Below are 21,217 nucleotides of genomic sequence, written 5' to 3'. Positions count from 1 at the left end.
TCCAAGACATCCACGCAACTCCCTTTCCGTCTTCTACCGTGGCACCAACGAAATGGAAGAAATCTGACACCCTTCGATCCGAAGTACTGCCTTCTGGAACCCTGAAATCGACCGGCTTGACGCCAATTAGACCCCTGCCCCACTCAATGCCCGGTGCTCGACCTCCTCCAAGGATGGACGAATTGAGTGATACGGGGAAACAGGGGGAAGCAATCACGACAATCACCACAAGCCACGCCGGCCTGCTTGTCCTTTTACCGGGGCCCTTGATGTCGCCAACCTACCGAGGCCAATGCCGACAATGGATGTGGTTCCTCGACTTCCGACTCGATGCCTTGGCTGCCTCGCAATAGCTTACACAGTAGGTGGCTACGGCTTCCCATCATCTACATCCATGTGGTGCGAGCCACCCTCCACCTCCGCCATCCCGGTCACGGCCCCGGCCTCGACTCATGCTTGTCAGATCGTCCAATACTTCCGGCGAGGCTGCCACGCTTTTGTTGGAGGTACCCAGTCCGCGACTCTTACGAGCTAGGTGAGCCCTCCTTCGTCTACATTGTACCCTCTTCCTCCGCCTTTTTGTTTCCCTTATAAGCTGCCTCGTCTTCCATCCACGACTCGTGCTCGTCTATGCCTCTAAAGATATCCGTACCCTCCATAACCTTCCTTCACCGTTCCACCTTGCCTCGAGTCGGTCGTCTGTCTGTGCCAAGGCATTAGACCGCCCTTATTTCGCTCGATCTTGCCGTAACTGACCCGTGTACAACAATAAGCTCGGGACGTTTTCTGTAAGCTGGCAGTTCTAGAAAACTACTGCTCAGCTCCCACCTTCCACCTACCTCGTCCTCGACCGTTGTGATTCCTTAGACTTGCAACAAACACCTGATTCTCAAGCTTCCGTGTTCTTTTTACCGCATTCATACCATGCACGGCTACAGCTCTTCAGAAGAGTCGGACGACCCTCGTCGCCCGCGCCCTGTGCCGGCATCGACAAACACCACCGACAAGAAGAAGACGAAAAAGAAGAAGACGCCTCCGCAGCCTTCTATCAATCATATTTGGAAGAAGTTCCAAGACAAAAAGTTCAACAAGGCTTTGGCTGTGCTACCATTCGACCCCGTTCTGCCGCCAGCAAGCTCAGAGAAGCCTAATGAGTTGCTTAGCGCCGGATACGAACGAGCTGTCGAGGAGTGCCGCCGGAAAGTGAAGAAGATAATCCAAGAATGTCGTAGAGTCAACATGCGATATCGGGACCCTGGTTGGGATCTGGTGAGTGACCTCCACCCCCCAATGCTTGCGAATTCGAACCCGGGGAGCTAACAGACCACTCAGGACTGGGATTTGAAGTGGGAAAAGGGTCACTGTCTCAACACTCTCGGCCATACCAAGTGGCAACTTTCTAGAACGACTCTCTCCAACCCAAGCGCATCTGTCCCCAAGGCAGTAAAGCGAGTTCACGAGATTTTCGAGAAGCCAACCTTTTTGAAGAACGTCAATGGCGGAGATGTGAAGCAGGGGAGCCTCGGGGACTGCTGGTTGATGGCTACGCTGACTGCCCTTGCTAACGTCGAGGGCGGTATTCAGCGCATCTGCGTTGAGTACGATACTCGCATCGGCATCTACGGCTTCGTCTTCTACCGAGATGGCGAGTGGATCTACTCCATTATCGATGACAAGCTGTACCTGAAGTCTCCTTGCTGGGATTCGCCTAGTATGCAGCGGGATCTCCTCCAGCAGATCGACCGAGAAGACGTTGAGCGTGTCTACCGCAAGACCTATCAGACCGGATCCAAGGCCCTCTTCTTTGCTCAGTGCAAGGACCAGAACGAGACCTGGGTGCCGCTGATTGAAAAGGCTTATGCCAAGGCACACGGTGACTTCGCCTCGTTGGCTGGCGGTTGGATCGGCGAGGGCTTGGAAGATCTCTCGGGTGGTGTCACCACCGAGCTGCTTACATCGGATATCCTCGACCTCGAGGGCTTCTGGGAAAACGAACTTGCCAAAGTCAACGAGGAGTTCCTCTTCGGCTGTTCTACCGGTCTCTTGGACGGAGGCTATGGCGAGAGAAATGGTATCTCGGAAGGCCACGCATACGTGATCATGGAAGCTAGGACGCTCAAGTCTGGAGAGCGTCTGATCAAGCTGCGCAACCCTTGGGGCAAGATTCGCAAGGGTGTATGGGAGGGTGCTTGGTCCGACGGCTCCAAGGAATGGACCATGGAAGTTCAAGAGGAGCTTGGCCACCACTTTGGCAATGACTCTGTCTTCTGGATCAACTACGACGACTTCCTACGCAAATTCCAACATATCGACAGAACCAGGCTATTCCGCGACCCCGCTTGGAGGTGCGCTCAACGTTGGATCGGCGTTGAGGTGCCCTGGAAATCCCAGTTCAACGAGAAATTCCAGGTCAAGTTGTCCAAGGATGGGCCGCTAGTCCTAGTTTTGACTCAACTTGACACGAGATACTTCAAGGGACTTCAGGGACAGTACGCTTTCCGCATCCACTTCCGCATACATGAGCGAGACCGCCCTGGTGCCGAGGACTATATCGTACGCTCCCACGGCAACTATCTCATGGACCGATCCGTCTCTATCGAGTTACCGGACATGCCAGCCGGAGAGTACAGCATCTTCATGAGTGTCACTGGTGAGAGGGACACTAACATCCCCTCTGTCGAAGATGTGGTCAAGCGTGAGTGCAAGAAGCGCGTTGAGAACGACAAGCTGGCGCAAATTGGTGCCGCGTACGACTTGGCTCATAGCAAAGGCACTGCGCACCTCCAAGAGGTCGCTAGGCTGCGAAAGATCAAGGAGCAGCAGAGAGCCTCCGAATCTCGCCAAAAGGAGCGCCGCAAGCTCTGGGAGAGACGCCACACTAACCGCGAAGTCACCAAGCAGCAGACCAAGAAGAACAACGAGAAGCGCGACCGCAAGCGTGCCAAGAAGGCGGAAGCAGCCAAAGCTAAGGCTGACCTCGAGGCCGCTCAAAAAGCCGCCGCGGAAGCCAAGAAGGCCGAAGAAGCGAAACTTTTGGAAGACGCAGAGGCAAAGAAGAAGGATGCAGAGAAGCCCAAGGACCAAGCCGTCCAGACGGAAGTCACCAAGGAGGAGCCCAAGGAGGAGCCCAAGGAAGAGTCCAAGGAAGAGTCCAAGGAAGAGTCCAAGGACGTTGCTGCAGGTGACTCCAAGACAGATGGCACAAACGAGTCCAAGGAAGAGCCCAAAGATGAAGCCAAGAAGGACGCCACCGACGATAAGCCTGCAGACAAACCTGCCCCTTCCCCGGCTCCTACCCCTGCTCCCGCACCGCCAGCGCAGAAATCCTACGACTCAGATGGCGACTCGTCTGACTCGCCCATCGAAGACTGGGAAGAGTTGTATAGTGACGATGACATGGTCAGAAAGCTACGCCTGACTCCCGCTGGACCACCCAAAAGACATGACGAGCGTTACGAATCTGAGGAGGAGGGTCTGCCTGATCCCTGGAACGCTATCTGCATCGTCGGAGTGCGCGTCTACTCCATGGATGAGGATCTTGAAGTTCGTGTCGTCATGGAAGGTGGCGAGCTTCTCGAGGGTGGTATGGGCAAGAAGGGAGAAGCCGATATCGACAACGCCCAGGTGAACGCGGGCGGAGAGCGCGAAAGGCTTGAGGCTGATAGTGAAGATGCCGCGAAGCCTGATGTCAATGTTGTGATCCAGAAGACAGAAGAATCGACCGTAGACGCCAAAGATGACAAGGACGAGACGAATGAAGACTCAAAGTCGGAAAAGTCAGACAAGAACAGTGTCGATTCGACCGATTACGACAAGCTACACTCCGGAACTTCGACACCAGACGTCATTGCCACCCCGGAAGCTACCCCAATAGAGTTACACAAAGAGTTGTGCTAGAGCCTATTAGACCAGTGTAGACAGACGACGTACACGAGGGGAGACGATGGCATAGAGAAGATGTGCTCATGTTGAAGATTTTCTTTGCTTTCATGGTGTCGTTTATTTGGTTTAATCCCCGACCCAAGGGTCGACGGATAGCATGAAGGGCGTTGACATTGCGAGCGAGACCAAGCAGCCATATGCGACTGCGTTCTTTGACATGATCTGGAGTTCAGACTTAGCAACGTATTTACATGCATGATGGTTAAATACAGCCCACTGTTCCTATCATCTATAATGGGTACTATCACCTCATTTCAAGTCAGCAGAAACATACTCATCATCACGCGCAATGCTGCCTGGACCTTGCACTGATTGATAGGAATCCATTCCCCAATGAACAAGAATCACACAGTAGACACTTTTCAATGAGGCCAGACTTTCAGGACTTGGCGATGTGATTGACGGCAAGGAAGCCATGCGTCATTGCAGGACCCAAAGTCGATCCGGCTCCCAGATAAGTCCGCCCCATGATGCTCGCCGCCGTGTTACCAATAGCATACAGCCCAGGAATCGCCTCGCCGTCCTCCTTTAGTACCCTTTGATGCTCATCAGTAGAGAGGCCACCCTTAGTGCCCAAGTCGCCTGGCCAAATGGCAATGGCATAGAACGGTGCCTTGCTCAATGCTCCCATGTTTGGGTTTGGCCCGCCAGCGGCGGGGTCACCGAAGAAGTTATCATATGCGTTGTCACCCTTTCCAAAGTCTGCGTCAACGCCAGTCTTGCACATGTCGTTGTACCTCATGATGGTTCCTTCCAGACCTTCAGCGTCGACTCCAATCTGCTTCGCCAAGTCTCTCAGAGTGCTTGCCGCGAACATTGCTCCATTCGCAACCGGCCTCTTAGGTTTCATTCTCGCGAACAGCTGAGTGCCAAGCATGTATCTGTTCCGGTGGTTCGTATCCATAATCAACCAGGCTGGAATCGCCTTGACAGACTTGTTCCTCTCATATTGATCGTGTCCAGCATCCGTGTAAGACTGCGCCTCGTTCATAAATCTCTTCCCGGCGTTGTCGACGATGATACAGTGCGGTCGAGATCGCTCTATAAGCGCAAAGTGAGGTTTGCCCGTCACCGGGTCGAAGATGGTCGGCCCCCACCACGCATCATCCATCAACGCCGTCGCCGCGCCGAGTTTCTGCCCCGCGATGACAGCGTCGCCTGTGTCGCTTTTGGGCGAGTTGGTCCATGACGTGCTGGCTGGGGTCGGACCGTACTTCTCTCGGAGAGGTTTGTTGTGCGCGAAGCCACCTGCTGCAAGGATGACGGCCTGGGATGCCTTGATGGTCTTGGTGGTTCCATCGGGGAGTTTGACTCTTGCGCCGGTTACTTTTCCTGCTTGGGAGAGTGTGAGATCCAGGAGGGAGGTACGTAGTCGGATGTCGGTCGCGTGTTTGATGTTGAGGTAGAGAAGCTGCGCGACGAGTCCGCGGCCTAGGCTGACGAGTTTCTGTCCAAGGATGGTTTTGCCGACGATGGGTAGCATGATTCGGGTCGACTTGATGAAAGCTTGGAGAGAAGCCGTCATCATTGTGATCCATGGTGCTTGCTCACCGTGGATTGCCACGGGTATGTTTGCAGGCGGCAGCGCAGCTTGCCATTTCCCCAGCTTCCTAGTATCAAAAGCGACAGACTCGATAGTTCTCCCACCTCCTTTCCCCATGGCACCCTTCATCTTGGGGTAATAATCCGGGTACCCCCTACTAAATCTCCATTCAAAACCAAGGTCTCTCAGGAAGCAAATCATCTGTGGCCCATTATCTAGATACGCCTTGCGCTTCGCCAGCGACGACACCGGCCCGACGTCTCCGACGGCTCGATCAAAGTACGCGAGGGCATCTTCTTTGGAGTCGCATATGCCTGCGGCTTTGGATATTGGGTTTGCTGGGATCCAGAGGCCTCCGCCTGAGATCACTGACGCGCCGCCGAGTGTTGCTTCCTTTTCGATGACAACGGGGTTGAGGCCGAGGGTTCGGGCGCGGAGGGCGGCCGTTAGACCACCGGCGCCGGAGCCCACTATGAGGATATCTACTTCTTCGTCTGCTGTGGGCGATGTTTTCTCGGAGAAGAGGCGTTTCAGTTGGAGTTGGAGGACTGGTTGCCAGCATCCTAGTGAGATACTCGGTGTTGGTTGGAGGCGTGCAAGAATGATACCTCTCACCACATTGGAGCGCATCATGTTGAACCGATGTCGCGAGATGAGAGTCTCAGTGAGCCGGTCACAGAATCATGGGATGAACGCAAGGGAAGGGGAGCAGGGCACGAAGAGTAAGCAAGCGAAAGATCGAGAACCGAGTGCCTGATGCCACTGATTGTCCGATGCATTTCAACTGAACCATAAGCAGTAATCAGTGAGCATGACGGATGTCCCCCGCTTGAAGCGACAGGGGTTGTCGAACCAAGGTCTCCTCTCCTTGGCCTGCAGGGTGTTTCTTGAACCAAGACACCCCCTCAACGTTCGTGTAACTCTTCCTAGAACCATCCACTTCGGATGATTCGGGTGGGCAGTAAAGGCGGTGATTGCACTTGAAAATGGGGATCGCGACCGTCCGGGGCAACGGAGTCACGAACCCCAATATTGCGGCCGAGGGTCCGGAGCTAGAGCCGTCAGGTGCCGAAGAGTCCACGGGTTCCGCGGTCTCCACGGCGGCCGGTCGGTCGGACGAACAACTTGGGCTTAGAGAGAAGCTCACCATACCGAATCTTTTGCCGGCAATGGAAGTTATGGATACCGAGTTACTTAATGGGCTCTTGGCAAAGGCCGTCGTGAACTGGGACGCCGTAGAAGCGATTGCGAGTTGGATACTTGGGTGAAAGCTACTTGGCTATACGTGTCCGGAGTCCGCGTTCAATCAATATGTGGTGGGTTGCATCCGGGGGTCAGAGAGCTTACGCATTCTCTCGGCCGAGGGTATCAGGTGTACCATGCCTTGTATCTCCTGCCTTCTAGACTCGCCACCGTCCATGTCACTCATCTTGTAAGTAATTCGTGATATCCATAGCCTGAAAACTCTATGTGTGACTGTGCTGTGATGACTATGCGGATTCTAATTTCTGAATGAATATTGCACTACTCCGTTGTGATGCGACCTAAGACGAGCAAAGAAGCAAGATAACAGCTGGCTGAAATAAGGTACGGGATGCCGAGAGCTGCGCCGCCGATCGCTATGCTCTTCACCCATAGGACCATCATCAGTGGTGCGCCTAAAAGCGATCCTGAAGTCTTGACCATCATCACAATCGAAAATATGTGTGACTCTGGGTCCGCGGAGTTGACCGGCTGGTCGTGTCTCTTTGGTGAGATGAAGGGAGACTTGAGCAGTGATAGCGTGAATACCGGCAGCGCCGAGCCGAGAGCGTAGAGAAACAGCGAGGGTACCATCATCCAGATCCGGCTCGCCACAGCAATCGCCAGAGCACCGAGGATAGAGACAACCAAGCAGATGTTGGCGTAGTGTATGTTCATCCGGTGACTGGCCAGCTCAGGCGGAATATGCCGCAACCTATTCTGTCTCGACCGAAGAATGGCGGGGATGATGGCCGTCAGGAGCGTGAAGTTGACGACGGCTTTGGCGGAGAGGAGATAGCCTGTAGACGCAAACGTCCAGTGATAGCGTTTCGAGATGTATTGCACAAGCAACTTCGTGTCCGAGCTTGCGAGCGAGGTGAGGACAAAGCTGATGAGCAGGAGGGTCATGTTGCGGGGATGACCTGCGACGATAGACTTCAAGACGCCGAAGCGCTGGAGGATGGATCTCAGAAGGGATGAATCGGCGTCTTGAGCTTTCAGCACAGGGGATGAGAGGAGAGGTCTCGCTTGGTCGTCCGCGTCAGGGTGGCTGTCAGGTGACTCCTCCAAGAGGGAGATAGCGGGAATGGCCAGAAGAAGGAGAGCGATTCCAATCCAGAACGGAAGCCAGAGAAGAAGACTCATAGATGCTGATGCGAGAGCTGGGCCAAGCAAGTTGACGACATACGACACGGAGCCCATCCATCCGAAATACGTGGCCCTGTGTCACCTTAGTTAACCAGGGTAATGCGCGAGGTCAGGTCGATGGCCTACTCACCTCAGGACGTGGTCGTCTGTCATGTTGGAAGCTATGGCATATGTGATTGAGTTGAAAACACAATCACCGCCTAGGACCGAGAAGAACGGGGATGCGATCATGGCTTTGGTCGGCAAGGTCTGCTCAAAGTACCCCACGATAACGGCCCACGTCAACAAGATGATGCGGGGCACAATGTTGAGGCAGAGGATGGACCGCCGACCGTACCTCTCCGCGAGGAACCCCAACGGAACCGTCATGATGAAGTCTGGATAGACGTCAGTCGAAGAGCGAATGCCTGCCAGTGAGATTCTGCGCGCTTACCACCCACGATCCACGCCGTTTCCATAGTCCCTTGAATCCAGGCAAGACCCTGCTGCACATCGTCCACCTTGCAAAAACCTTCTGCAACATTGCCATCTTTATCGATTACCGAAGGATCTGTGACTGCGTAATGCTCGCGGCAGAGGCGGCGTTCAATGACTCTGCTGAGGGGAAGCTGGTAGAGACTGGCGGCCAGATTGACCAGGAGTACTAGTGCGAGGAGAGCCCAAATGCCACTTCTGCGCGGTTTGGGGGAAGACCTCAGATTAATGGGATCATCATGTGCATGGCTAGCATTCACAGGATCTGGTGAAGGAGGCATGGTCTACTCGACCCTCCTATATCGGTGGTTGACTGATTTGGTTTGATGAGGAAACCAAGACGATTCAGCGAACTTCTAGAATGGCGCCCATGAATGATGACTAAGCTTGTTTACAGGCATCGCGCCGCCGTGTATTTTCACCACGATTCTTCAAGGTACATGTGACTACTCTACACGCATTTCAATGTGTTTTCTCTGATTCTAGTCATGACTCGAAGCATCATATGCTGAGAACCGGCGGAAGACTACGGACTGCGGCAAGCAGAAGTTGTCAGGACTGTAATCATATTGTCACTGTCTGCATTCACTCACCTCCCGCCAAAGTACGCAATCCCTGCTGAAGGAGGTGAGAGTAAGCGCAGACTTGATCCCCCTGGAATATGAACTCCTATAGATGACCATATCTTGAGGCAGGGTTTCCGACCGTGCATCCAAGTCGGCGTTGAAATCTTCGAACCATATTTCAGGTCGATGTGCAGTCCCGCCATCCGTTTCTTCCAGAATGCGTAACTCGCGCAAAGAAGATGGAAGCGAACCCAACAAATCCTCGGGCCGCACAGTCTCGATGCTCATGGTAAGAGATTCGAGTTTGTGGAGACTCTTCAGCTTTGCAAAGGGAAGAGTCTTGCCAGATATCAATATGAGACTCGTTAAAGTGTTACGATGCTTTGCAATGGCCTCCATGATGGATGCTTCTCGTGAGAAGCCATTAAAAACAAGCTCTAGATGGCGTAGCATGGTGAAGTTCGAGGTCATTGATTGGAAGTGCCGTGCGCTGAGATTGGTACGCCGTAGAATGAGACTGGTGAGGTTCGGCGGAAGGGTGAAAACGGACATAGGGTCGTCGCAAAGATCAAGCCGAAGTCCTTGAAGGTTTGGCGCGCAGTGCAAAATAGACTTGAACTCGTCCATAGTACTGAGGCCTGGTTGCATCAAGTGAAGGTGTCGAAGATTATTGAAGAGGATTGGCTTAGTTGTCTTGTTCGGCTCGGGGATCATGTCAAAGGGTTGTCGATAGACGCCGCGTTTGGGTTCAAACATCAACTCAACGGATTCGGCGTTCTGTGCCAGTAACATGGCGACTTCCACGAAGACGTTGATGTTCCAGTCATACTCGTACCAATCGGGTCGTATCTCGAGACCTACATCTTGGATGATGCCAGAAACGAAATCGGCATCTTCAAGATCAATGAGACGCGTTACTGCACGGTGGGAATATTCTTCAAGGCGTTGTGATCTTGCCTCAATTGTGAGTCTTCGGGTGTACTGAGCGCAGTGAGGCCGTGCTTTCCAACACTTGAACAGTGATATGAACTTCTTCACATTCGCATTTGGAATGTAAATGTGTCGGTGAAGGACCGGCTCAGCAATCTCACGGAGACTGCGGCATGTCTGGCAGAGTATAGCCGACGTTGGGTTGGAGTTGAAAGGAGGGACGTAAAACTCCAAACTAGGTGGTTCTGGTGGGTTGTCGGCGAGTTCGGCTAAGACCTGTTGCAAAACCTCCAGTGGGAGAGACAGTAATGATGCCATCCCTTGGAAGTAGGATCTCAACGATCAAGGTCAAGATCCGGAGCGAAACAGAGCCCGTACGTATGTGTGCTCCTTCGCCGGCGGCAAAGACTTTTGCCAACTAAATGTGATTATTGATGGCTGAGATGTTGCTTTCTATGACGGTTGAGGTGAACACTGAAAAAAGAACATAAGGATCATACGAGAGGGCTGCAATCAATTTTAAAGGTCTCATTTCGAAGGATTCATGGGCCCCTCTGCCAAGCTGAAAGTTGTTGGTTGATCCCAGCATGGCTAATACTCCGGTGTCTGCTCTAATCAGCTGCCCGAGTCAAGTGGAGCGTCGTCAGGAGATCGCTTCCCCGGCTTCAACTATCATAGGTGGAGAGTGGATGCACGTAGCCGTCCCTAGTGGGCTCATTGTGCATGGCCAGGCCATGCATTTCGCCGCAACTGGGGGTTCGGATCCTGCAAGTGACATTGCCATCCACGGTTCTGGGAATTAAGTCCTAGTCAGGCTCTTTAGTTGCGGGTGTGAATGACTTCAAATTTGAAATTCGAATTGCTAGTAAGCTCGATCCTGTGAGTTGTAAATAGTGGTTATCCTAACACAAGTTAGGGTGGGTGCCCGTGCCGCCCCCGGAGTGCTCAAGCCGTAGGTCGGGTATCACATCAAGTAAAACTCCGGATCTGAGGGCGGAGGGTCGCAATTCCCAAGACAGCATTAGCCAAGCATGAATCAATCAGGCTGTTCATTCAGGGTTTCGATGTCCGCATATTGGCAAGTTATTCAAACTTGTGAAGTCTTGTTTCCTCGAATCTACAAAGGCAGTGCAGTTTGTTTCTATTGACGCCTCGGCCATCCACTATTATGAGTTAACATGGGTCGGATTAGTTAGTGAACACTCCCGAAAGGGGAAGCTCGGGGACGAGTTTCGATGTTGAAGAATAACTGTCAACAGCCTATGCCCCAAGATCATTTCCCCAAAAACTTCCACCGCAACACACTTCACTCCAGAAGAAACCTCGATATCAAGTTAGTAATACTGAACGATCAAGTGATTACGAAATGGACTATTTAAGGGACCCGATTCTCGGGTTGCGTTCAAGACTAATTGACACTTCTCACAACACATCACCTTGACTCTAGATCGCATCACCATTCTTCCAATCGCTTCGAACATGACATCCCCTCATCTATCCAAGATGTCACCGTCGCGCAGCTTTATTAAACCAGGCATTGCTGGCCTCACGACCGTAGCTCTCATCGGTTCATACTTTCATGAACTCCCAAAGCGTGAAAGCATGGATTTTACCGTCGACCCGACCTTCGATCTTCCTCGACCACCAACAGATCTTCCATATAAGAAGACCAGCAATATCATTTGCATGGTATCAATGACGGCAATCGGGCTTTCAGCAGTTCTTCTCGGCGCAAGAGATGCTCTACGCTCCCGCACTCTTTTGCCTTTAGTTCTTCCACTTAGTGGCGCAATGATTGCGTTCCCCGAGACGTTTATCGACGTCCTGGGATGCATTTACTACCCATGGACCGACCAGAATGCTTCCTTGCACATTCTTGGTCGTGAGATGCCGCCGTGGATACCAATCTGGTTCGGATACGCCTCGTTGATGCAGATGAACCTCCAGCTTTTGACCAACAAGACGTCGACGAGGACTCTGTGGTATTTCTTGGGCCTGATGATGGTCTCAGACCTCATTGTGGAGGAGATTCTCCTGCCAATGGGAGTTTATCACTACTACGGAAACCAGCCACTGGTTGTTATCAACAGATTCCCTTGGTGGTGGATGGCTCCCAACTCCATTGGCGTCTTTCTTGCTACAGCACTCGCCTACCGGTACCGATCTTACCTCGTGGGCTGGAAGGTTCTCGCTGTTCTGTTTCTGACCCCGATGTCGGTTGGTGGTATCTACGGCTTCATCTGCTTCCCGGCCTGGGTTGCAATTAACGGGGACTACGGCTGGCTCGTGACTCAACTGCTTGGACTTTTGAAAATGGCCCTGGGTTTCGTAACATTTGCTATCATTCTAGAGATGGTACTTGGAAAGAGCCCATTCAACTTGGACTCGAAAGATGACTCAAGCCGTCTGCCTAGGACCTCCGACGAATCCTCGGACGATGCCTTCCAAGACGGCGAGTTCTGAGCATTCGTGCGTTGCTCCCTATGCACCCAACTCAAACAATCACGTATGGCGAAGGGCGTTTTGATCGAGCCAAAAAATACCGCACTCTTACTTTGTTTAGGTTGATTTCAGATTGACGCCACGCTTGTACGATAATAAAGACAGAACTTAGAACATTGCAGCTCAGCTCGGGTATTTCTAGAAATAGATAAATTCTCAGAAGATATGACCCAAGTAACACCCGCTACTGGTTGCCCTCATTTCGCTTCTGCACCCAGCTGTCTGCCAATCCTCAAGCATAGATTTCCTCCTGGCTCATGGAAGGTCGAGGTACGGGGTTGGGGGCCCTCATTTCTCCTCTTCCTCCGCGAGCTTCAGATGCCCGTATGGCGGCTTGAACACTTCCCGAAATTTGTCCAAGAATCTCTGGAGTTGGCGGCAGTGTAAATTGGGCTTGACGGTAGACATCCATTTCAGCCCCAATAGAACCGTACGGACTGACTCGACTCCAAAGGTCATTTGAATCCCGGATCCTACCCCCGAGTCCTACGGCATCGAAAGGGTGAGTGAAATAGTGGTCTTTGCGTTCGAGACCGATGATTTGAGGGTATGGTGAGTTTGGGGGAAGCAACATCAGGCTTCCATACATTCTGTTGACTTCTTCAGTCTCTTCACGCAGTCGCACTATCATATTTGGTCCGTTGCTCGAAGTTTCCGAACTCGACAGATGGGACTCACTGCTGCTGCTGCTCGCCTGAGCATTGGTGCTAAAGGTATCGCCTACTAGATACCCGTTAGAATCAACTCTAGTCTTACGCGACAGTGCACTTCTCAGATGAGCTGGCATGTATTCTAGAGGCACAGCAACTCGATGGTTACCCCATTGTTGACAAGCAAAGCCGATGTTCGCGGCTTCAGCATTGCCCGGCTCTTGAATACACGCGTCGCAAACCTTCTCGCAATGAAAGTGGTGAAACCAGCGGGCATGCGGACAGCGGCCTTCTGAGCTCACTGCAGGGTTGAAGACGGCTTCGCGTGGTTGTTGTCGAACCCATGCGGGACAACGGGACCAATTGCCCCTGACATCGACGCTTAGTACATGTCCTTGCCCTGGGACGAAGACCTCTTTCGTCAAAGAATGCTCATTGGTACGCAGGCAGGCGATATTGCCGCAAGGATAATAGTATATGATTTTGAGACGTTGACACATGCTGATGGTGGTCGTTGGCCTGTGAATTGCGAGATGCGGTGCGAAGACTTGGAAAAGTTGGACAATGTTGTAGACTGAAGGGTGACGTTTGCAAATTGTTTGATGACGTTCTGGACCAACAAAAACGGGAAATATCGAATTGCCATCATACTCTTATAGATGTGACTTCTGAATTCTCTCTTCCACCGTAAAGTCCTGAAGATAATTGTTCTTCAAGTGATCTCGATACCGACAAAGACAACATCGAATCCTCCTTTGTCAGCATGCACTCTTTCTTTCCAGAGCCTTGAGAGAGTTGTCGTTGCCGGCCGTCGAGTCTTGACCGGGGATCTTTGAACAAGGAGGAATAAGAAGGGATTTTTCTGCCGAGATAAAGATATACATGAATACATTTTTCAGACTGGGATGTTCATACCTTACAAGCTACCTACTTACAATACCCATGTTGCTGGCAAGCAATCATAGGAGCCAACGAAGGTAACAGATCATAAGGTAGATCACGTCACAATCAAGCGTTGCGGAGTTCACTAATCCATCTTATCGATGCTTATTCGATGAGTCACTCAATGTTGTCTGTATTATTCTTTAAGACTACTTATTGCCTGGTCCTTTGAGGCGGCAATTTTGGGTATCGCATGTCCTTTTCCCGAATACTCCATGGTACCAACGCCAAATGCAAGTAAGCCAATACCTTAGAATCCTATGAAAAAGCCACCGATGACCTTCTTTTCTCGAAACCGTGTACACACTGTTCAGTCTCCGTTCTCAGAAGACACTTTCCCAAGGCCGTGAGTCGCGAGATCTTCTCTCCCAGCTTCCTCTTCTAGGTCGACGGCGCTCCTCTCGTCTCAATCTCTCATACTCGTCCCGCTTGGCGAGCTCAGCAAGAAGAATATCCTTTTGCTCTCTCTCGCCGGCGAGTATCGATTGCAGGAGATCAACCTTCTTGATAAGCTCGTCTACCTTGATGTGATCGCCCTTAAGCTTTCGTTCGAGCTCCTCGATGGTACGGACGAGCTTCTCGATCTCGCGTTGTCGTCCTTCGTGAATGTGATGATTGTTGCGCTCGATGCGCAACTCATCCTCGAGAATCTCGACTTTGCGTACGAGATCTGCGATTTGTCTAACGTATTCATCCGACTTTGGATGTCGGAGTCGCTCCTCTGCCAACAAAATCTCGAGATCATCGATTCTACGGCCGAACTCGATCGCTTTGCGCTCCCAATGCTCGCTTCTCTTGACTTCTCTGTCCAGATCTAGCAATAGGCGAGCGTTGCGATCTTCGAGTTCCTTTCGCCAGATGCGGTTGTCGTCTGGTGAAATGAAAGTGGTCCGCAGAATGCGAATCTCTTCTCTGCTTTCGTTCAGCCTAATGAGGCATTCATCGTAATCTCTGATCAGCTTGTCGTAACGAAGTTGCATATCATCGAAATGTGGATGGTGGTGATCGTGATGCTCGTGAATATGCTCGTGTTGCCGTTCTCTCAACCTCTTTTCGAGGTGTTTGATGCGGTCGAAGAGATCGCCTCTTGAGTGCTCGTAGCATATCCTGTCGGCAGTAACGTCGCAGTAGTTGATACAGCCATCGATCTTGCAGCAATGATCTGCACAGTAGCCGAACTGCAGTCTGGCAATCTTGCGACAGCCAGGTCTCTTGCACTCGTGATCACCACAGTACTCTCCTCCCTTCAGGCACGGCTTTTCGCAGCTCTTCCAGTGGCATCGATGTTTGTGACAGTGGACACCGAACTCGGATACCTCGTTGCAGCCAGCTATCGTGCAAGTGTGTCTCCGGCAAAAGGGACGGAAGCCACCCCCATCGATAGCAACAGCGACAGCGTAACATCTTGATGCGCCGCATCCGTGGTCTCGACAGAACACTCTCTCCTTGTCAAGCTCGTTGTCTCGGAAATTGACACACCCCTCGAATGTGCACTTATGGATGGCGCAGCAGCGAGTGCCAGGTATCGTCAGTTTGTCGCAGTCTTTGTACGTGCAGCGGAATTCACCATAGTCTGCCTTCTTGTCAATTTCTCGAACTACTGGGGATGTGAGTAGTAGGTAGTTGACTCACGGTGTTCGCAAAAGTCCCAGAGACCGCCATCTGGACGTCTGAAGCGGTGGAATTTGCAGTTCTTGACGATGCACCGTTGATGGTTGAAGCAACGATGGTCTGCGTATATCACCTCTCGACAATTCAGCTCTCGGCAAATTCGCGAGTGGTGGTCGGCGCAGAACTCGGAGTTGGAGATCCTCCTCTCGAAGCAGCTTCCGACTCGGCATCGATGGTCGGCGCAGTAGCCATACAGCTTGTCTCTAGTCTTGTAACAGTCCTCGACGAAGCATTTGTCTATTCAAGATGCATGTCAACGTCATAGTTCCGGATGTGGTGTAAGTGGGTAGACTCACGGTCCGGACACATCCACGGGAGTGGCACATTCGAGGGGCAATCTCCGGTCCGAACACAGCCCACCACTCCGCATCTCCGGTCTACTCTGAATATTAGGAATTATCGCAAAACGAGAGTGAGGAGTAATCTCACGTTCACTGCAGAAACGATGCTGAGGGTCCTTGGGACGGTTGCACATTTCTAAACCGAGCACGCAGAATTTGCATGTATCTGGGGAGGGAGTATTAGCTTGTGCGATCTGGGCCTAGAGCGACATCTATACTTACGATCAACGCAGAAATCAGAGTAAATTCTGATATCCGGTCTCAGGGGATCGTTGCGAATGAAAGCATGTTTTCTGGAGCAGCCGTCGACATGGCACGTTCTTTCGTATCTGTACTCTGCGCAACTGTCGCAGCTGCACCTCGAGGATCTTGACGAGTGCCTCGAAGATGAAGACGAGGACGAGAACGACATCGTGACCATACTCTAGGGAGGCAAAAGACACTTTATGCCCTGCTAATGCGACTTTGGATCGATCAGTCGCTGAGTCGGGTGCCTGAAGCAAAATGCCGAACCTCCGGGTTTTGTTGGTGTCAGTATTGGTTTTGGTGGTGATGCAGGTTGTAAGTTGCAAGTAGGTACACTAGCTGCAGGTACCGAGCGAATGTGTGGAAGAGGAAAGAGGAAAAGGAAGAGCTGCAGGGGAAAGGCTGCGCGAGGTCTTTTGAGAGAAAGGGCAGTTTGAAAGGAGGTCAGAGTGAATGTGAGAGAATATGCCCGGGTGAAGGAGGCCGAGTGGAACAAGGGCCCCGTGAGGCGTGACAATAGCTTCATCCCAACTTTCTGTGAGGTGGTGTGGCTCAGCTTTATCCAGATACTCCCAGGTAAAGAGAAACGCTCGGCCACGCGACCTGCATTTATCGTTGTCCTACCCCTCCATGCCCTCTCACCTCTTTTGGCTTTTTGCCAATTCCAGGCTCTTCATCGTAATTGTAACTTTTCGGTGAAGGTGAGAGTCAAGCAAACCAACAAGCCAATAGGAAATTGTTATTCTCGTCAGCGGAAGCGTCATCTGAAGATGGGAATGGAATTCCTATTGGTTGCGTCTATAGCGTTTTTGGCACGCTCCCAAATTCCGAATTTGTAAATGGAAAAACCCGCGCAAAGGTGAAGTTGACTCATCGTAAGGCAGCTTCCGACATTCACTACTTTGGACGAGGCAGCCCGGATTCAGCCGACGGTTGCGAGAACTTCATTATGCCTCTTCATACTGTCTCAACATTGACAAGCCAGGTGTCGCCTTGCTCTTCTCGATACCCGGAGTGAAGTTGAGAGTTGTGGAGATCAGCGGATGCGACACCAGATGCAACGGCCGACGGTGAAATGGTAAGATCCACATCTTCGGTAGAGTCTAGAGACGAAAGTGAGCTGGCCAAGGGGACAGACGCCGGACAAGACGTAGACGAAACGAAGCTAGGCTGACAGCTGGTCGGCCTGTGCCAAGCGAAGAAGTTTAAACGATGCGCGATAGCGGGATGTAACCGGAGCAGTGCGAGGGAGGCCCCGGGGAACGAGATCCAAATCGAAAAAGGCTTGCATGGATGACGCTGGTAAGCACCAGCCACACGTGGCCCCCTGGGGCTAACTGATGGAGGGCGAGAGCTCGCTCAAGGGTCTCAGATAATCACATGGTGGAGGGGGGAGGAAGTGGCATGCGCCCTGCAGACTAAGACACTAGGAGAACACAGGAGGAAGCGCAAATGCAGGACCTGACTGGATGATGGCGTCAAGGGGCCTCAAGCTAACGCTGCATTCTGCCATTTTTGTTCCGGGAAGTGTCCTGAAGAGAACAATGGAAGAGAAAACTACTTTTGGAGTGTTCATCAGCCACAGGAAGCCCCCACGCCGAGCTCTTTGACAATACATGTACTTGATGTATGTTTCTCCAAAGACAGCTGAGCATTAGCTGCAGCTTGGTGAAAGTTCAGGTCGTTAATCTTTCGGCTTTGAGTCGTCTTTGCAGAGAGATTCTGGTCCAAAGAAGGACGCCTTGACCTCCAACACCACTAACAATCAGCCGACAAAAGCCGCGATCACTAAGAGCCAACCTGTCAATACAACTTCAAAGATCATTTCAGTTGCCCCGCCTTTCACTAAGAATTACAACTCAGATTGAAAAAGAGGAGAAGTAAGGTTACGGGTACAGCTCTACGGACGACTGCCCAGCAAAGTGATTCAAGGCGCATTGCTCGTAAAACAGACAGTCCTCCGGACCGGTGCGAATGTCAAAGCGCTCGAGTGTTTCTCGGAAGTAACGAAAGTAAGCAAAAGGGCTCAGGGCCTATTCTGCTCTTTGCTCGCCTATTCGCCTTTACTTCTCCGCCTACCAAGGGCGAGAACGCCAAGGACCTGCAGACCCTTCCTTCACATGTCCGAGAACTAGGTCGAGTTGGGTTTGAGAAGAGCCCAAAGAACGCTTAATTGACTGACAACCCATTGCGACACTTGACAAGTACTGGCGTCGGACCGCTCCATTCGCTGCTCCCCACAGACCCTTTCAGACTCCAGGCCCGACAACTTGACCGACGAGGTCCTCAAGCACAGACGCAGCCTTACGCAAATCCGGAGCTTCGCCATACCACCGCTGCAGAGCCCATGTGGCCGTGTCGACTCCCTGTTTCCATCGCTCGGGCAGCCGGGAGAACCTGTTGCTCTTGACTGCGGCCAGAAGTAAGAGAGCACGGGTCATTGCCGCTCTGGCCATGAACCATGTTCCGTGATGGCGGTGGTGAGGGTTAGCGTCAAGCAGCAGCTCGAGTGAGAGCTCGAGGCACTTCTCTGCTAATGGCATGACGCGGGGTATCCAAGGGTCATCCGCCGGTTGGTGAACCACATAGTACAAGAAAGGCCGATGGATCCATTCGCGGCAGCTCGTGGCTCGGTTTTGGATAAAGTGTACCAGCTCGTTGTTTGATGGCTCTCGATTTTGCCAATGTATCTGAGAGGGTATGTGCAAGCACCTGAGCATGCATTAGCGAACGTTTCGGACCAAACACGAATCCGCGCCGGGCGATATGGAGATTTTTACCAGAGGTTGATGTGCTCGTCAAATTCCTCACTCTTCTCGAGCACTTTGGCTATGTCTCGGGTCCATGCCTGCTCTCCATTGTAACCAAATATTGATATAGCACGATTGATCATCCTTCTCGACGATATCTCAGCCAGGTAATAGAACCAACTCTTTTCCTCCTCTGGCTGAATATCATCTTCCAAGATATCCAACACGCTTGGCTGAGCTGCAGGAGATGCGACTTCAGACGGAGGCGAGGGGAATAAGTCTGGATATCCTAGGCCAGTGATGCCACTTGGTGGCAATGGTATCTCACATCTGAGCTCGCTGAGTGTCGACAGTCAGCTGCCATAGGTTCTCCTTCCATCTTGAGGAGAAGGTTCCTGCTGGACTTACCATTCCGACTTCATGCATGACCAGTAAAGGCGTTGCTCAAGGCGCCGTGTCTTCTGAGAGATACTTTGCCAATTCCGCCTTTGGGCCCTCCGCCAGTATAGGTTCTTGAATTGAACGCTGGCTTGATTGAAGTAGAACCAGCCCTGAAGTGGACGAAGTGAGTACATCTCGAACACTGCACAGAAGAACAGGCATTGAATCTGAAGTAAGGAGGGCTCAAGCAGTCCCAGCCGCTTCTTGGCTGCGAGATAGTAGGCCTGGGCTGTATCTGGATCCGTCGTGGTCAATACTGACGAGCGCATCGATTCGGGCGTACTGTTGAAGTTGATCTCGGATTGAAATGGGCTTGCAAGGCAGGCGAGTGCACGTGCAATCAGCTCAATGGGAAGCTTCATCAGCATGGTAACGGTCGTGAGAATCTTGAACAGGCCGAGGACTCACGACTAGACACGACGGTCCGTCCCATCGGGGACCGTTCTCTACTGTATCCTTGACGTACGCTTTGAAGTCGGTCACGTCAAGAACTGGATTCTTCACATGCACGTATGCCAAGAACTTTTTGGACAACGCCGTAAAGTCGTCTTCCTGAACTCCCCGCCCTAGGTTCCGACTTCTGACAGGTTGAGATCGATGTGAAGACTCTGCATCACCATCCTCTAACTCCAAAATAAAAGACTCCGTCTCGGGCGCATATCCCCTAAAGATTGGCCATCGCAGAATGGCCTCGCAATTAGACCTAGCAGCGGCAGAGTCTGGGATGTCGAGGCGGATCATGACTTCGTCCTCGGGTAGATCATCAGAAGGATGACTTAGATTCTCGTCAATAGTGACGCTTGTACTAGTTTGAGGCCCATGGATCGATGTTGGCGATAGTGTTGAGGGAATGGGGGGAGCGCAAACTGCTTGCGCGGCTGGTAGTTCCGGACGAGTCTCAAGAAGAGAAACAACATGATTGAGGCGGTCCAAGATTGCCAAGCTCGCGGGATCGAATCTGTACTCTAAGTAAGACCGAGCCGGTCTGGAGCATTTCCTACAGGCACGAAGAGAGCACTCACGTTGAGAAGTCATTCGAGGTGTCGGGGTATGTACATTGTCCGCCGTTTCGCTGGCAAAAGCCGCATGCTGGCCGGACATTGTCACATTTCGTTTTACGGACCCGACAGGGCCCACACGCCGCAACAGCACGCCGTCTCTGGTACATGCCCGAGGTCCGGCGCCGCTTGTTGGACGTTTCAGGCGCCTCATTGCCTGCATCGGACATTGTGGGATGTTCCACAAGGCCTTCTGTGGGGTTGTAGATATACTGATACGGGTGAGAGATCTACCCAGATACCAAATTCGACAATGATTCGTTTTGGACGTGATTGTTGGCTTGATGGAAATGGGTGACGATTCCCAAATGAGAAGCGCGGGGAGTAGCGGAGTTATGAAGGTGAGGAAAAGCGAAACCGATACCAGGGTCCACCCGACTAAATTAATGGGGATTTTCGTTGCTTTTGGCTAGCTCTCTCGCTGCTTTGAGTTGGGGTTCATTCACTGTGGCGGATGGTCTATAGATCATTTGGTGATACCGAAGGCAGTTTCCGCTTTCCAAGGAGCTTGGCGTCTCATGAGATGAGGTTGTGAATTTTTTTGTTTTATTGATTTTTTGTTGCTTGTTGTGTAGCTTTAGATGGCCATCAAGAACTAGAAATACCATAGGAGAGGGTTATCAGTCTCGAGTATTATTCCGGTTGAATAACTAAACATCCTGTATTCTAGTCTCTGTGATTGTGCACCAAGTTCCAGTCCCTTTAACAGAATTTGACTCTAATTTCGGGACCTCGTATTTATTGGTTTGCGTTACTTTCAAGACATTCTC

General features: G+C 51.8%; 8 protein-coding genes across 8 annotated transcripts; 3 read left to right on the top strand and 5 right to left on the bottom strand.

The window, feature by feature from the left end:
- Positions 1 to 924: 924 nt before the first annotated feature.
- Positions 925 to 3,897, top strand: CLUP02_04662 (calpain family cysteine protease; the record flags this gene model as incomplete). The annotated part of the gene is made up of 2 exons (XM_049283673.1): positions 925 to 1,269; positions 1,333 to 3,897. 2 exons carry the CDS (start codon positions 925 to 927, stop codon positions 3,895 to 3,897), a joined length of 2,910 nt encoding a protein of 969 aa, XP_049140816.1.
- A 424-nt stretch (positions 3,898 to 4,321) lies between these two features.
- CLUP02_04661 (uncharacterized protein) lies at positions 4,322 to 6,118 on the bottom strand (the record flags this gene model as incomplete). Its single annotated transcript, XM_049283672.1, has 1 exon — positions 4,322 to 6,118. One exon carries the CDS (start codon positions 6,116 to 6,118, stop codon positions 4,322 to 4,324), a length of 1,797 nt encoding a protein of 598 aa, XP_049140815.1.
- A 353-nt stretch (positions 6,119 to 6,471) lies between these two features.
- Positions 6,472 to 6,753, top strand: CLUP02_04660 (uncharacterized protein; the record flags this gene model as incomplete). The annotated part of the gene is made up of 1 exon (XM_049283671.1): positions 6,472 to 6,753. One exon carries the CDS (start codon positions 6,472 to 6,474, stop codon positions 6,751 to 6,753), a length of 282 nt encoding a protein of 93 aa, XP_049140814.1.
- Positions 6,754 to 7,009: 256 nt separating this feature from the next.
- On the bottom strand, positions 7,010 to 10,164 carry CLUP02_04659 (major facilitator superfamily transporter; the record flags this gene model as incomplete). Its single annotated transcript, XM_049283670.1, has 4 exons — positions 7,010 to 7,949; positions 8,007 to 8,253; positions 8,310 to 8,634; positions 8,944 to 10,164. The coding sequence occupies 4 exons, from the start codon at positions 10,162 to 10,164 to the stop codon at positions 7,010 to 7,012; spliced, it is 2,733 nt and encodes a 910-aa protein (XP_049140813.1).
- Positions 10,165 to 11,325: 1,161 nt separating this feature from the next.
- On the top strand, positions 11,326 to 12,309 carry CLUP02_04658 (uncharacterized protein; the record flags this gene model as incomplete). Its single annotated transcript, XM_049283669.1, has 1 exon — positions 11,326 to 12,309. The coding sequence occupies one exon, from the start codon at positions 11,326 to 11,328 to the stop codon at positions 12,307 to 12,309; it is 984 nt and encodes a 327-aa protein (XP_049140812.1).
- Positions 12,310 to 12,580: 271 nt separating this feature from the next.
- CLUP02_04657 (uncharacterized protein) lies at positions 12,581 to 13,942 on the bottom strand (the record flags this gene model as incomplete). The annotated part of the gene is made up of 3 exons (XM_049283668.1): positions 12,581 to 13,650; positions 13,768 to 13,828; positions 13,934 to 13,942. 3 exons carry the CDS (start codon positions 13,940 to 13,942, stop codon positions 12,581 to 12,583), a joined length of 1,140 nt encoding a protein of 379 aa, XP_049140811.1.
- Positions 13,943 to 14,263: 321 nt separating this feature from the next.
- Positions 14,264 to 16,875, bottom strand: CLUP02_04656 (uncharacterized protein; the record flags this gene model as incomplete). The annotated part of the gene is made up of 6 exons (XM_049283667.1): positions 14,264 to 15,513; positions 15,573 to 15,848; positions 15,908 to 15,988; positions 16,041 to 16,118; positions 16,263 to 16,465; positions 16,841 to 16,875. 6 exons carry the CDS (start codon positions 16,873 to 16,875, stop codon positions 14,264 to 14,266), a joined length of 1,923 nt encoding a protein of 640 aa, XP_049140810.1.
- Positions 16,876 to 18,447: 1,572 nt separating this feature from the next.
- CLUP02_04655 (vegetative cell wall protein gp1) lies at positions 18,448 to 20,617 on the bottom strand (the record flags this gene model as incomplete). The annotated part of the gene is made up of 5 exons (XM_049283666.1): positions 18,448 to 18,910; positions 18,979 to 19,287; positions 19,357 to 19,745; positions 19,798 to 20,194; positions 20,412 to 20,617. 5 exons carry the CDS (start codon positions 20,615 to 20,617, stop codon positions 18,448 to 18,450), a joined length of 1,764 nt encoding a protein of 587 aa, XP_049140809.1.
- Positions 20,618 to 21,217: the final 600 nt, after the last annotated feature.

This window comes from Colletotrichum lupini, chromosome 2, assembly GCF_023278565.1.
Source record: "Colletotrichum lupini chromosome 2, complete sequence".
In the NCBI taxonomy this organism is placed as follows: domain Eukaryota; kingdom Fungi; phylum Ascomycota; class Sordariomycetes; order Glomerellales; family Glomerellaceae; genus Colletotrichum; species Colletotrichum lupini.
This window is presented reverse-complemented; position numbering and strand designations above follow the sequence as displayed.